This window comes from Myotis yumanensis, unplaced genomic scaffold, assembly GCF_028538775.1.
Source record: "Myotis yumanensis isolate MYYU_CA2020_CCGP unplaced genomic scaffold, mMyoYum1.0.hap1 SCAF_3, whole genome shotgun sequence".
NCBI classification, from domain to species: domain Eukaryota; kingdom Metazoa; phylum Chordata; class Mammalia; order Chiroptera; family Vespertilionidae; genus Myotis; species Myotis yumanensis.
In genome coordinates, this window is record NW_027223754.1 from 8,166,398 (window position 1) to 8,180,164 (window position 13,767).

The 13,767-nt window shown below is 53.2% G+C and overlaps 1 protein-coding gene across 4 annotated transcripts in view; it reads right to left on the minus strand.

Annotated features, from left to right (window-relative positions):
• Positions 1-589: 589 nt before the first annotated feature.
• The window catches only part of ACSL1 (acyl-CoA synthetase long chain family member 1), a 58,517-nt gene continuing 45,339 nt past the window's right edge, over positions 590-13,767 (minus strand). For 2 of the 4 annotated variants that reach the window (XM_070408172.1, XM_070408173.1), the window contains exons 11-21: positions 13,097-13,174; positions 10,723-10,857; positions 9,317-9,451; positions 8,611-8,706; positions 7,658-7,730; positions 6,211-6,299; positions 5,141-5,257; positions 3,666-3,809; positions 2,683-2,784; positions 2,497-2,568; positions 590-2,180 (exon numbers count right to left, since the gene is read on the minus strand). In XM_070408172.1, the coding sequence (XP_070264273.1) occupies positions 2,040-2,180; positions 2,497-2,568; positions 2,683-2,784; positions 3,666-3,809; positions 5,141-5,257; positions 6,211-6,299; positions 7,658-7,730; positions 8,611-8,706; positions 9,317-9,451; positions 10,723-10,857; positions 13,097-13,174 (1,182 nt within the window). In that variant the 3' untranslated portion in view covers positions 590-2,039. Of the gene's footprint in view, positions 2,181-2,496; positions 2,569-2,682; positions 2,785-3,665; positions 3,810-5,140; positions 5,258-6,210; positions 6,300-7,657; positions 7,731-8,610; positions 8,707-9,316; positions 9,452-10,722; positions 10,858-12,950; positions 13,029-13,096; positions 13,175-13,767 lie in introns of all 4 variants that reach the window. The other 2 variants (XM_070408175.1, XM_070408174.1) reach the window with 2 other exon arrangements.

The following is a 13,767-nucleotide window of genomic DNA, read 5'->3' on the forward strand; positions in this document are numbered from 1 at the left end:
CCAAGAGGTCACTGGCTTGATTCCAGGTCAGGTCACATGCCCAGGATGTGGGCTCGATCCCCAGTTGGGGGCGTGCAGGAGGCAGCCCATCAATGATTCTGTCATCATTGGTGTTTCTCTCTCTCTCCCTCTCCCTTCCTCTCTGAAATCAATAAAAAAAGCAAAAAGCAAAAAGTTTTAAAGAGAAATTGAGGGTTGATTCATTAACACCAACGGAAGGGGAAAGCTTTAAAAGGACAGCGTAGGACAGGGTAGAGGACAGGGCACAGGCAAGGCGGCTGCTCTCGGAGACCAGTTCTAAGCCAGGGAGAGAGCAGACAGGATTGACTAAAACAGCAGAATTCGGCCCAGCACGGAACCACCCACTACAGCGCATCTCCTGAAAGGGGGTTTCCTAGACTGTGCTTCTTATTCCCACCGTGGGTTCCTTCTCCACACCCAGCAGGGCTGCAACCGGAGCCGTGCAGGACGAGTTAGAGGAGGCGGGGAGCAGGGGGGGCCGGAGGGGGAGGCAGGGTCCCTAGGGGCCCAGGGCCATGCCTGCTGCCCCAATGCCACGCCCAACCTGAAAACAGACGCTCCACTCCCGTGAAATGCAGAAATATTTATTTTGGTTTCCTTCATTGTTTTTGGAAATTCTGTTTTGGTTTATAAAACATAGAAATAGCCAACACTTAAAGCAAACATTCAAAACCCCCATGTGACGAGTTACTGATGCTTTGTGCAGTGAGGAACGTACACTCGGGTTAGGCTACGGAGCGTCACACGCCGAGGACGTGAGCTCGACCCCCGTGCTGTGTGCCACGTGAGCTCACGCCCAGAAGCGACCGCTTCAAGTGCATGACGACAACGTACTCCCGCACTCGTGGCAGAGGCCTGCGGTAAGTGAAATGCTGCTAATTTCCCAAATTAACTGAAAGGAGTCCCGGGAGGCGCGGCTCCCAGGAAGCGAGTGCGGCCTTCCTCCCCGAGAATTTGGCTTTTGCCGAATCATTTCACAGGAGCCAGGCAGCGTGATGGCAGGAGAGCGAGTTTATTACCGTCCATTCCCGTTCGTGCCCACGTCTATCCACTCCCTCATCGCCTCGAAGACACGCCTTGCCTGAGAGTTTACTCTGGGGAAGAGCCAGTGACTCACAACGTGAACTTCTGATACGAAAACCACATTAAAAACCCGTGGGCCATCACAAACAGAGGGATGTTCAGCGGAGATGAAGTGGACAGTTGCTGAGGCGTCACAGTTGAGCGTGGTCTTGCCAGGTGAGTCTTTCCTTCTTGAAATGCTTGTCCTCACTGTCGAGTGTAAGGCAGGTTTTCTCACAACCCCAGGGACAGAGGGAGGGCGGGCCGGAGAGGAGCCCCGAGAGCACGCTGCTCCGTGGGTGCTGGGAGCGGCCCGCATCTGAGACTCGGTGTCGACACTGTCCGGAGTCCGTCTGTCCTGGGTTCGCTGGGAACCTTCTGCGCCAACAGGAACAAGAGTCGGGAGGAAGAGCAGGTGTTCCAGAAGCCTTCATCCGAGGGGCGTGAGCGTGGGGGCGGGGGGCAGGGGAGGTGACAGGGATAAAACAATCTCTGGTCCACGTGTGACGGTCTCCAGCCGGACTCTGTTCGTGAGGGACAGGTTCCTTCCAGTGCACAGACTCTCCCGAGCAGCGGGCAGCTGCAGGGTTTGCAGCAAGCAGCAGACATTCAGAAAGAGCAAGTCCGAGTCCCTTGGTTAGGAAAACAGGGGCACAAGTTCCACATCCGCCTTCGGACCCAAGGAATCGCGAATAACCTAGCACACGTAAAGTTTCCCTTGACAATTGTTAAGGCTCGTTTTGGAAATGGTGTATCACCACATGGGGACATGGTCTGCCACGCCAGGCGACTGCAAGGCAGAGTCCCGCTTCCTCTAATATTCCTATGACAAGAACCCGACGCACAAGTCACACACGGCGCCCTTCCCTATGCTCTGTAGTCAAATCGCCCACGTGAAGGCCACCAGGAGGAGGAGATGGTGGAGGTATGTGGTTTCTCCGAGCGCTCCTCCTCCCTTAAACCTTGATGGTGGAATACAGTTCGTCTATCTGTGACCTGAAGTAATTCCGAAGTTCTGGCCTTTTCGCCTTCATCGTCGGGGTCAGGAGGCCGTTTTCGATAGAGAACAGTTCAGGGTGGAGAGCGAGGCCCTTGACCTGCAAATCAGCAAGGAGGAGGGGCAGGTGGAACCCCAGTCCCAAGCACCTCGGCCCCAGGGGATCAAGGCCCTGATGCTGGTCCCAACCAACCTCTCACCAAGGGAAGGGCGGGCGGCATTCTGAGGACAGAGGTCAGGACTGCTCCCTGACCTCCAGGAAGAGAATCTCGCCCCCCCCGCCCCCCCCCCCCCCCCCCGCCATTAGAGAAACCCCTCCCTGCCAACCACCCCACTGCCCTCCTCATGCACGTCCTGAGGTCATCTCACCCCCCCTATGACCTACAAGAATGGAGGCACTTTCCAGGGAGTCTCACCTGCTCGAATGGCTTCAGGCCAGACTCCTTCCCCAGCCTCACCAAGTCCTCTAGGATGGCTTTCTTGACCTCCTAAAGAGACAAGAGAATGAGACGCAGCCTGGGAGGGGTGGGGGGTGGGTGGGTGGGGGGAAGCCCTGCACGCACTTGCACACTCAGCTGGAGGCTGGAGGCCTGCGCCCTTACCTTGCTGCGGCACAGCTCCTCGAAGGACCCCGCCAGGCCTCGCTTCCCCGCCCAGCGGCCCAGCGTCTCCACGTCGGGAACCACGATTGCGACGAGAAAGGCCTTTAACACAGACAGGGGGGTTACTACCTGGCCTGACCCGCAAGTTCTAGCATCGCAGACGCCCGGGAAACTGGCGCAGGCTGCAGGTCCTCTGCAGACCCTCCCGCCAGCCCGGCCCTGGCCAGGGCAGAGCTCCGGGCTCTAAGTCCACGGCATCAGGAATTTCACAACCATGTCCTCCGAGAACCACTGGCGATCAAGATCTAACAAGACCCTGCTTTTTATTTACTTTTGTGTGTACCTTTCAAAAATAAAACAGGGTCAAGTAGGCAAAAAGGTGGCAGGGAGCAGGTAAATAAATAAATAACAAGTAACAGGCATGGTAAGATTCTAGATCAAAGAAAAACAGGCGTCTTCTTTTATGAGAAAACATTCTTCTAAAGCTCAAGTTTATAACATGATTAACCTTCAGGAAACTAGGTCCCCTTCTCTCCCTTGTCACCATCTGTCCAACATTTAGAAGTTTTGCTACAATACTGACCTTGGTTTTCAACCGTAAGTGGATGTTGGCTCACAGCCACCGTTTGTTCACAGATGATGTGGGAGGCATATCGTAAGTAAGTTGGGTTTAGTAAGTTTGAAAACGCTAAACTTTAGAATAATCCATGTCAGTATTTCCCTCCGAATTAAACTGGGAGCGTATTTTTACCCACTCCCTAGTAGCTTTTATCCGGCCTCCCTTGGTACTCTGGGTAAGATAACAATGTGGAAAGTAAAGAGAAGAAACTTTTCTGAGTAAGAACCCCGACAGCAAACACCACCAATGCATCTGTAACATTCCAGCGGGTCAGGCCAGAGAGCTGTTCCACCATCGCACTGGGACCTGGAGACAGGCCTCGCCACACCCGCACGTCAGAGCGCACAGCTCGGAAGGCACCTACCTGCAGGCTCTCTCCGTGGACAAACACCTGAGCCACAGGCTCGCTCCGCAGGTAGATGTTCTCGATCTTTTCGGGTGCGATGTATTCTCCTTGTGCCAGCTTAAATATGTGCTTCTTCCTGTCGATGATCTTCAAGGCCCCGTTCTGTCCAGCAGAGAGGAGGGCTGTGAGTGGCCAGGCTGGCCGCCCCCGGGATCACACACTGCACAGGGCACTTTGTGGCGCCCTCGTTCCATCCTAACCACGCCCGGCAGGGTCAGTTACCATCCCGTTTTACAGAGAGGGAAACTGAGGCTCAGAGAGACTAAGAACTTGCCCAAGGCCACTGAGCCAAGCAGGGAGAGAGGCGCGACCCGGCGGAGCCCATGCTCACCCCGCTTCGCCCCTCGCCAGCTCTGGCAGCGCTCAAGGGGCTGCTGTCAGAGGGGCCAGCTCCGTGCAGCCTCAGTAAGGCTCAGCAATGCTTCCTACACGACAGGGGTTTATCCCTGCCCCAGGGCTCCTGGCCCTTCGGGAAGCGTTGGTCACCTGCCCACCTAACCCTGTGGCACCCTGGAGTCTCTGGCCAGACCAGCCGAATGCCAGCAGTGCCCACCGACTTTCACCCCTCCCCACCCGGGGCCACTGCGGGGGAACTTCCAGGCTCTCACTCCACCCCCGTCCTCCTCCGCTTTCAACAGGAGCCTCCAGGGCGCAGAGGTTTGGAGCTGTGCTCGCTAGAGCCAGAGCCAGCGCCAGTTTGAGAACTGATGCTTAATCCCTCTTGAACCTGGGAAGAGGGACTTAATTTATTCCTAAAGAGCGTGGGTATCTGAAATCTGAATTACTTAGGGAGGCATTTTTCAAGTCAATACAAATGTCATAGTGTTAAGCACCTTGGATCTGTAAGAATCAAACAACACACCATAAAAATTACATTAGCCGTTTCAGTGTTTGCAGTTAAACACTGTTAACGACTTTGAAAAGCAGTGGCTGTTACTGCAGCTGCAAAACTGGCCAAATCTCTGGGGGCCACGTCTGCCGAGCCTCCCGCTACTCAGCGGCGTCTGGGATTCCTCTACAGTAAATGGCCCTGAGACCAAGTAGAGAGGAGGCGGTCTGAGCTGGGAAATGCCTGTCCTATTTTCAAGAGGATGAACCCAAGAACCCCAGGTGTTCAGATCTTGCCCTCGTCCCTGGCAGCCCACCACGGACACCTGTTCACCTGCAGCCTCAGCGGCAGGCACAGCGCTGCCCGTAAAAAGCCACAGGCTCTCTGCATTTCAAACAGGAAGCAGCAATCAGAACTGATGGCAGCCACCAACGTGAAACCTCCCGCCCAGTTCCCGTGAGAATCCTGCACCGCTTGCTAAGGGACAGGCCTGCCCCCCAACCCCCAGGACAAAGGGAAAGGAAGCACCAGGGGCCGCTGCTGCGTGGCAACGGGGCGTGCTCTTCCCTCCAGGGCAGGGAACGGGAGGGGACCGACCACTCACCGGTAACCATTTCCCGATGTCCCCTGTGTGCAGCCAGCCGTCTTTGTCCAGTGCTTCCGCTGTTTTCGCCGGGTCCTTCAGGTAGCCTTGAAATACGTTTGGCCCTTTCACACACACCTGAGGGGGAGGACGGGGTGGGTGGGAGATGGAGGAGGTCAGGAGGGACACACCCCAGAATAAGGGGAGCAGGTGCGGAGGACGGCCTGCGGAGGTGTATCCGGAAGCTGTTCCGAGAGGAGGTCCCAGGAGTCCTCACCACAGGAGGAGACATTCCTTTTAGGGTTTGGTGCCTCTGTGAGGTGAGGCTGTGGACTAACTTGCTGTGGCCATCATTTCAGCACAGGCAGGCCAGGCCCTGGTGCCGTACACCTCAGACCTGTCCGCCTGCATGTCAGCCACACTCAATCTCTGGGGAAGGTGACCTGTTGGTGGCATTCACAGGGGCTTCTCCAGAGAGAACCGGGGTGAGTGTGAGTGAGTGTGTGTGTGTGTGTGTGAGTGTGAGTGTGTGTGCATGCATGTGTGTATGCGCACACGTGTGTCCCGACCTTTAGCAAGAAGCCCTGGATTCCAGGACCTGAGGGTGCTTGGGCGGCGCCTCCCAAGGCCCCCACTTCCCTGTCTCAGGAGCCTCAGCTGCTGTCCAGTTGCAGGGCTGATGCTGCTCTGGGCTCCGCTCAAAGCTGCTGGAGACCCCGACGGGGCGAGATCCCTTTAAAGTAATCGGCCTCCCCCCCATCCCCCAGCCTAGCGGCAGCGCACTCACAGGCAGGTGTCCAGGGCAATGAGACAGGAGCTGTGCCAGGGCTCAGGCCACCAGAGCCTTTGCGAGCTCTTGGGCCCGCATCCCAGCAGGTCTGGCCGAAGGAGGCATTGGTGGCCCCTCCCACCCCTGGGAGCTAAACATAAATGGACTTTCAGGAAGAGGCTCGTCTGACCCCAGGATCGCCAGGGAAATCACGCTCAGTGGCCCACAGGCCCTGGTGACACCGAGTGGGCGGGGCGCCGCACTGGTCAGCCGGCTTTACAGGCAACGGCAAGGACGGTGAAGGACGAGGGGCCCCGCTCACCTCGCCCTCGCCCTTGGCAGCCAGGTAGTTCATCTCTTCCACATCGACGAGCTTTATCAGATTGCACGGCATGGGGGCACCGACGTGGCCTGTGTGTGCAGTGAAAGAATGGTTAGTCCTGGGGCTGGACTACCTCCGGCCCAATCACTTTATGACCAGGAGGCCTGCTCACAAGAACAGCTGGCACGCACTCGCTTGCTGCGTCACAGCCAGTCTCCCCGGACAAATTAGTTTAGGGAGTTTACTCCTAAAAGAGAGGCCGTTTGAAAGGTTCATGTCTCCAGCGACCTGTCCCAGGTTTGATGCCCTAAACTCTTTTTCGAAGTGCGAACGAACTGGATGCTGCTCTTCAGCGAGCTTTGCACACACGTTCCCCTGGCCCCTCCGGTCCGACGGCCCCGGCCCACCTGCCACCTCTCCCCGACAACTTGTTAACGTCTTGGTTCTCTGTGCGGAGAGAAGAGCGGTCGTGGCTCTTCTCTCACCCCCATGTCCCCTCGGTTCTGGACAATACGGCCTTCATTTCCCGAGTGTGAAGGACCAGGTTTTAGGATGAAGTTTGTGAAGACAGGACGATGCTTCTCTTTACAGGTAACGGAACCGCCTTGCCAAAGGCCGGTGGGGTTGGGTTCTTTTCCCCACGCAGAAGTGACAGAAATTAGATAGGCTGCAAAAGCACTGCAAATAATTCTCCCCGCGTGTTAATCATCTCAGCTTACAGAGGTCCCTGTTCCAAAGTCTTCAGCTGGTGAGGAACCAGGAGTTAAACACTGAGCACCGTGGAGCAGGGTCTCAGACTTGGTGCCCACCGAGCAGATCATGCTCCCGGGTCATGCGGATGCTCGACCCCCGCCGGACACGGTGCTCCCGTGGTAACGCCCACACAGACCAGAGCCGGGCTCTGCGCACCGGGTGGGCACACGGGAGGGCGTGGCCAGGCGGGGTGGGAACCCTGGCCCCCAAGCAGGATGCGGGGTCAGTTCTGACCCATCGTTTGCATGCTTTTAACCCACGACCGGCCGCTGCCTCTCAGAGCGAGCAGGACGTATCCCACAGGGACGTTGTTGGGGTGAAATACACACAATGCACATCTCAGGCCCCAACACAGAGCCGCATCCACGGCAGGGGCTGAACCCACTATTTCTGTGTGTCTCCACGTTGTCCCTTTGGGAACAAGGACCTGCGCATCTCTCTCTGCAGTCTCAGCATCCAGCACAGCACACACGGTACAGGTAACTGAAGTTACCGGCAGATCACTAGCCCCCAGTCAGTTCCTGCGAGCTCTGCTGGTCTGAACCCGGTTTGGCGGCAGCGCCTCTTGCAGCCGCCACCCAGCTCTGGCGCCCTGATTCACAGGGCTGTGTCCCCGGGGCCTCGCATCTGAGACGCAGCACCAGTGAACGGTGAACTCGATCCTACTCGGAACAGCAGGGTGTCAACATCGTACCTGCGGTCCAGTCTCCAGGGATGGTCAGGGAGCAGCCGGCCGTGCACTCGGTCTGTCCGTAGCCTTCGTAGAACTGGATCACAGGAGAGGAAACATGATTAGAAGGGGAGCCGTGGCCGGAAGTGCACAGAAATTAAATTCTCCTAACCCATGAGTAATGGCCCACGGGGGTGAAACCTCTTCGCGTTTCCTGTTTGGTAAATTCATTCGATACCACAACATGCTTTCTAATGGCGCCCAAACGTCTCCCCCCTCACGCCAAAGCCAGCCCCATCCACGTTCATTTTCTCCTTTGTGACCTGTGGAAGGCGAGGGAGGACCCTTACATGGAGGACAGTCTCCTGCACACGGGCCACCCAGGAAGGCACGGCTTCGCCAGCTTGGGCCCTCACCCCCCGCCCCCCCCCCCCCCCCCCCCGCCATGTCCTCTGTGTCTCTGCTGTCTCCTGCCCCCTGAAGACAGGTTCTCTGCCTGGTGTACAGGTGGCTACCCCTTACCACCCACCCACACCCTCCTGCCTGACCCTCAGACAGCACCACATAGTGTGAACACCAGCGTGTGTCCCCTGCCTGGGGTCAAACATATCTACTTCTTTCTCTAAGCAACCTGGGAATAGGGGGACGGTCTACGTAAAAATAAGACAGCCTGGCTGGCGTGGCTCGGTGGTTGAGCGTCGACCTAGGAACCAGGAGGTCACGGTTCAATTCCCAGTCAGGGCACATGCCTGGGTTGTGGGCTCAATCCCCGGGGGGCGGGCGTGCAGGGGGCAGCCAATCAATGATTCTCTCTCATCGTTGACGTTTCTATCTCTCTCCCTCTCCCTTCCTCTCGGAAATCAATAAAAATATGTTTTAAAAAAAGAAGACACCCACGGGAGAACGTGAATGACTTTGGAAAGAAGACCCCTGGGCAGGACGAAGACTGAGACCACGGGCTGCGTGGAGCCGCTCACCTGACAGCCGAGCGCGGCTCGCAGGAACGTCAGCACCGTGGCAGACACGGGCGCGGCCCCTGTGATCATCAGTCGGACCTTCCCTCCCAGGTTCGACTTCAAAGACAGGCAGGAGAGAAAGAGGGTTAGATGGTGGGAGTCGGTGGGCACCATGTTCCCTGGCCCCCAGCTCTCTGCAGGCCGCAGGGAGCTCGCCGATGCTGAGAACCGCAGGCGGCCGGAGAGGAGCACCCCGGAGTGTTTTCCCACCCGACACTGCACCATTTGCTCTGAACTGGGATGGAAGTAAGGCGGCACCCCCACGTGCTGGTATCTTAAGGGATTAGAACAAGAGTGTGATGGATTTGTGGCAACTGCCACACTTCTGGTATTTTTTTAGACATAATATTATTCTTTGCCACTCATGCCTAAAATGTTACCTCAAGAGTGACATTCTTCTTCCAGAAAAGTAAGACAAATAGAGACGAGGAAAGGCTACAATACCCTGGTTCCTTTTCCATGCTGGACAGCTACAGTCTTACTGATTTATCCTGGATCCCGAGGTTTTCGTAATGGCTTTGTCCTTAATTTTTAGACACGTGCCAGAATTAATAACAAGGTGTCATTCTCTCTCTTAGCGTCACACCTCTCTTTTAAAAAGAGCCCCCCAGAAAATCTGAAGCCCAAGTTAGTCCTCATGAGCAATAACAGTGAGACCATCTGCTACCTGTATTTTGCGGAAGATCAGCTTATCCCACAGGCTGTTGTTTCTAATGATGCAACTGCGCAGCTCTGCTTCTTTCCTCTTGGAGGCGAAGTCCAGGAGCCACCGCTTCAGTGTGGTGTTTGCCTGCCCAAAAATCTAAGGAGTCAGGAAAGGAGAAGGTTTCACAATTCCTAGAATCGGGAAGTCAGATAACAACAAGTGCTGGTGAAGGTGTGAAGGCCCTGTGGTGGAAATGTAACACGGTGCCGCTTTAGAAAACTGTTCCTCAAACAGGTCAACATAGAGTTATATGACCCAGCAATTCTGCTCCGCGGTATCTACCCAAGAGAAATGGAAACACCTGTCCACAGGCATCTGTCCGTGGCAGCACTATTCATAATAGACAAAAAGTGGGAACCACTCAAATGCCCATCAATGGATGGATGGTCAAATGAAATGTGTTATATCCAGGCGGAGGAATATTATCTGCCTGTTGAAAGGAATGAAGTACAGATACATCCTACAACCTGGAAGAACCTTGAAAACATGTTAAGTGACAGATGCCAGTTACAAAAGAACACACATCGCATGATTCCAGTCATATCAAAGTCCAGAACAGGCAAATCTATAGGTTCAAACAGCAGATTATTTTTGCTGAGGGGTGAAGGCGGGTAGCAGGGTGGAGGATGACAGCTCAAGGGTAGGTAAAGGCCTTTTTTTTGAGGTGATAAAAATGTTCTAAATGGGCTGTGGATGGTCGTAGAATTCTGTGAACGCACTGTACACTTTGAGTGGGTAAATTGTGTAGAGCTGTTTTAAAAAGTTTTTTCTAGAAGCACTGTTAAAAAATGAGTAGGTTCTCACAGACGGCAGAAGCCATGCCTCAACATAAGGAGCATCACACTGCCCAGGCCAAAGTCACCGTGGAGACTGCCTGCCACTTGCTGACCCTGCCCTGGCCGTGTGCTCCACGCTGTAGGGGCCCCACAGGGGGCTGGCTTTCTCCATCCCTGGTTTGGCTTAGTCACTTCTCTCAAGGTGGCTAAGCAATATTTTACATGTGCCTGGAGCGTTCCAATTTATAAAACCACTTCACAGTCATTGTATTCATGTGATGCAAAAAGCAACTTTATGAGGCAGACAGCAGGCAGAGGAGGCAACAGTCCATTGTACAGATGAGAAAACAGAGGCTCAACGAGTTAATTATAGAAATAAAATGACCTCCCACCTATACCTCATTGTGCCTTCATGTTTATAAGCGTGTCTTCTCCTTAAAAACAACTGTGAGCTGAATGAACAGATGAGTGAACTCTAGTTCTGTGAGACTAACTGGACTGTCCAAGGCCACACAGAGGTGCCTGGCCAGGCCTGACTCAAGCCCGAGACTCGGGGTCAGCCCTCGGCCTGTGCTCTGTGCTTGAACTCACTCTGTCGAACATCCGGTTCAGCAGCCTCGGGACCACGGGGAAGATGGTGGGTTGAAGCACTTTGAGGTCATCCATGAGCAGCCTGATATCTCCCTGGAAAAATCCTATTTTCGCCCCGTGGCACAGCATCACACACTGGAGGGGGGAAAGCACACGTGACCAACACTGCAGCACTCCAGTGGGGGGGGGGGGGTTGTGCGTGTACACACACACACACACACACACACACACACACACATGGTTGTAGGATTTCAGGGCAGTTTCCAGACATCTACACTTAAGGCAGCTTTTTAAAATCAGTTCTTGCAGCCTTTGGTGACTGTACAGCCTGGAAATGGGGCATTTCTCTGGATCATCCTGAAGATGGGGACCTAACAGAAACCAGGGTATGTTGGTTTGGTGAGGATCACAGAGGTTCTGCTATGTTAACTGAGTGACATGGTATTAAAGAATCAAGTGTTTTTAGTCTTCTAGGCACTTTAGGTCTAATTTATTCTCAAAACAAAAACTTAGCTGCTTACTAGTACCTACAGTCCAATCTTATCAGAGTCTCATTTTCTTTCATTTGACTACTAGAGGCCTGGTGCATGACATTCGTGCATGGGGGAGGAGGGGGCAAACAGGGGGCAAACGGCCTGCACCCTCTCACAGTCCAGGACCCCTCGGGGGTTGTCCGACTGCCGGCTTAGGCCCACCACTCACCTCCGCTGTGCTCACCTGCCATGAGCCCAGCTTCTGGCTGAGCAGTGCTCCCCTTGTGGGGGCGCACTGACCACCGGGGGCAGCTCCTGCATTGAGCGTCTGCCCCCTGGTGGTCAGTGTGTGTCACAGCAACCAGTTGTTCTGCCGTTCGATTTGCATATCAGCCTTTTATTATATAGGATAACTAAAAATCTCTAAAAAGCCACTGAATATGTTGCAGTTGAGACACGAGGACAAGTCACACCAGCGTGGCTTCTCATTCAGCTGCAACCTATTGCATGAATACTTTCCTACTAGATGCAAACTGTACTGGGAGCCATGTGAACTGGGCAAGTAGTCTGCCTCTTTCAAATTTTAACAAGAAAAAGATGATGCAACAGCCCAGGCCAGGTAGCCCAGTTGGTTAGAGCTTTATCCCGTCGTCAGGGCATGTACAGGAGGCAACCAATTGCTGTTTCTCTCTCTCCCCCGCTTCCTATCTCTCTCTCAAAAAAAAAATCAATAAACATATTCTCAGCTGAAGATTAATAAAAAAATAAATAAAATTTTAAAAATGATGATGCAACGGAAGGTCAAATGGTTCAAGCCTGAAAGCAGAAACCACTAGAAAGGCACCAGGGTTCACTGCTTAAAAATGAAAGCTCAGAGGCTGTGTCGGTGTGTCCCGCCTCCCAGGCACATGTCTAACACTACGTCCAGCTACACATGGTCCATTATCAACTCATTTGCCCTCTCGTGCTAAGCTCGCAAGCTCTCCTGAGGTGTGCAGGAGGCGGGAGGAAGACCGGAAGATGGGAGCTAAGATCCCTGGTCCTCAGGGGTGAGGAAATCCCACAGGGCACAGGCAATCCAAGGGCGGAGCCATTGGTAAGCAGCTCTGCCACCAACACCTCGCACAGGGTGAGGCCATGGGTGCTGCTCAATAAATACTTGCTAAATAAAGGAATGCTGCTCATTTCTCCTATAAGACAACCCAGAGGGGGCAGGCGGGGAGAGGTCAATGGGGGGGAAAAGGGGACACATGTAATACTTTCAAGATAGAGATTAAAAAAAAAAACACCATTAAAAAAAAAAAAGAATACAATCCAGAACTATCCAAGAAGGAAAAAAGGTGGCTCTTGGCCAGTTTTTAAACTAGTCATACAGTTGTGCCCTGGGAGCCCAGGCAAAGGTCAAGATCATCCTGCTTTTTTCCAAGGTCACTTAGAATTTTGGTGACAAAAAATTAGTCTTAAGCCAACTTGCGCATTTATGAGCAAGCACAATAAAAAAACAGAGACTTCTCACAGAGCAGAAGCCTTTACAGAATGGTATTCATAAAAATTCGACTTTTATAGTCAGTCTTTCTGGAATCATGTCCACATTCATATCCTTCAAAAGTCTGAGCTTCTAATTTTAAAATGAATGATTCAAGTTCAAGTATTCAGACTCAAAAAAAAATTGTGCTCCTTTAAATAATTAGCACCATTTCTAAAACGGGGCTTGGCAAGAGCTAAGTACGGATGGCGGTGTGAGGTCAGACTTACCTGCATGAGCTGCTCATACATGTGTGCAAGTGGTAAAAACGAAATGTGTGTGTCACTGGCATTCAGGCCAAGTACCTTCTGTAAAATACAACAACTTAGAACACAAACAAACAAGCAAGCAAGGAAAACAAAACTCAGTGCCTTACCTCGACAACTCTTTCAAACATATGGGCAAGAGGCAAGAAAGAGATGAGAGTATCATCTGGGGTGGGATTGACAATGTTCTGTAAGCAAAGACACCAGCAGGCAGAGAGGCATTAAGATTCCAGTCATTTCCCACGTCACTTAGAGCACACGACCCCTCGACACTCGGGAGAAAAGGCTTTTGCTTACGCTCTGCACGTATTTCTCACTAAGGAGTGAAGTGAAAAGCAATACTTCAGTTACTCAGATAGGGTGGGGGTCATTTCTAATGACAAAGTGAATGCACTCAGGACTTTATAAGAAATGTTTTACCCAAATTGGGATGCGAGGGGATCGTGTGCTCTAATCATTAATTATTTCAAAATTACAGTACCCTAGAACCCAGCAAGCTCAATTCCACCTCAGGGTAAGATCCAGCACAACATAGGCAGCGTGTTATGTTGTGGAAATATGAGATCCAGTCCAACGTAAGACAGCATGTTATGCTGTACAGGGGAAGCGGGAGAGAAGGTAGAAGAAACTGGATTTCCAAGCTCCTTTTATCTACAGCACAAGTGCATCTGGAGTATTTTAGTTTGATCAACAGCTTTACCATAAAGCCCCCCTCACCCGTGAAATACAACCCGGTTTGTTTAATGCAAGCTCTGGGCTGGCGCCAGGGATCTGCTTCCCC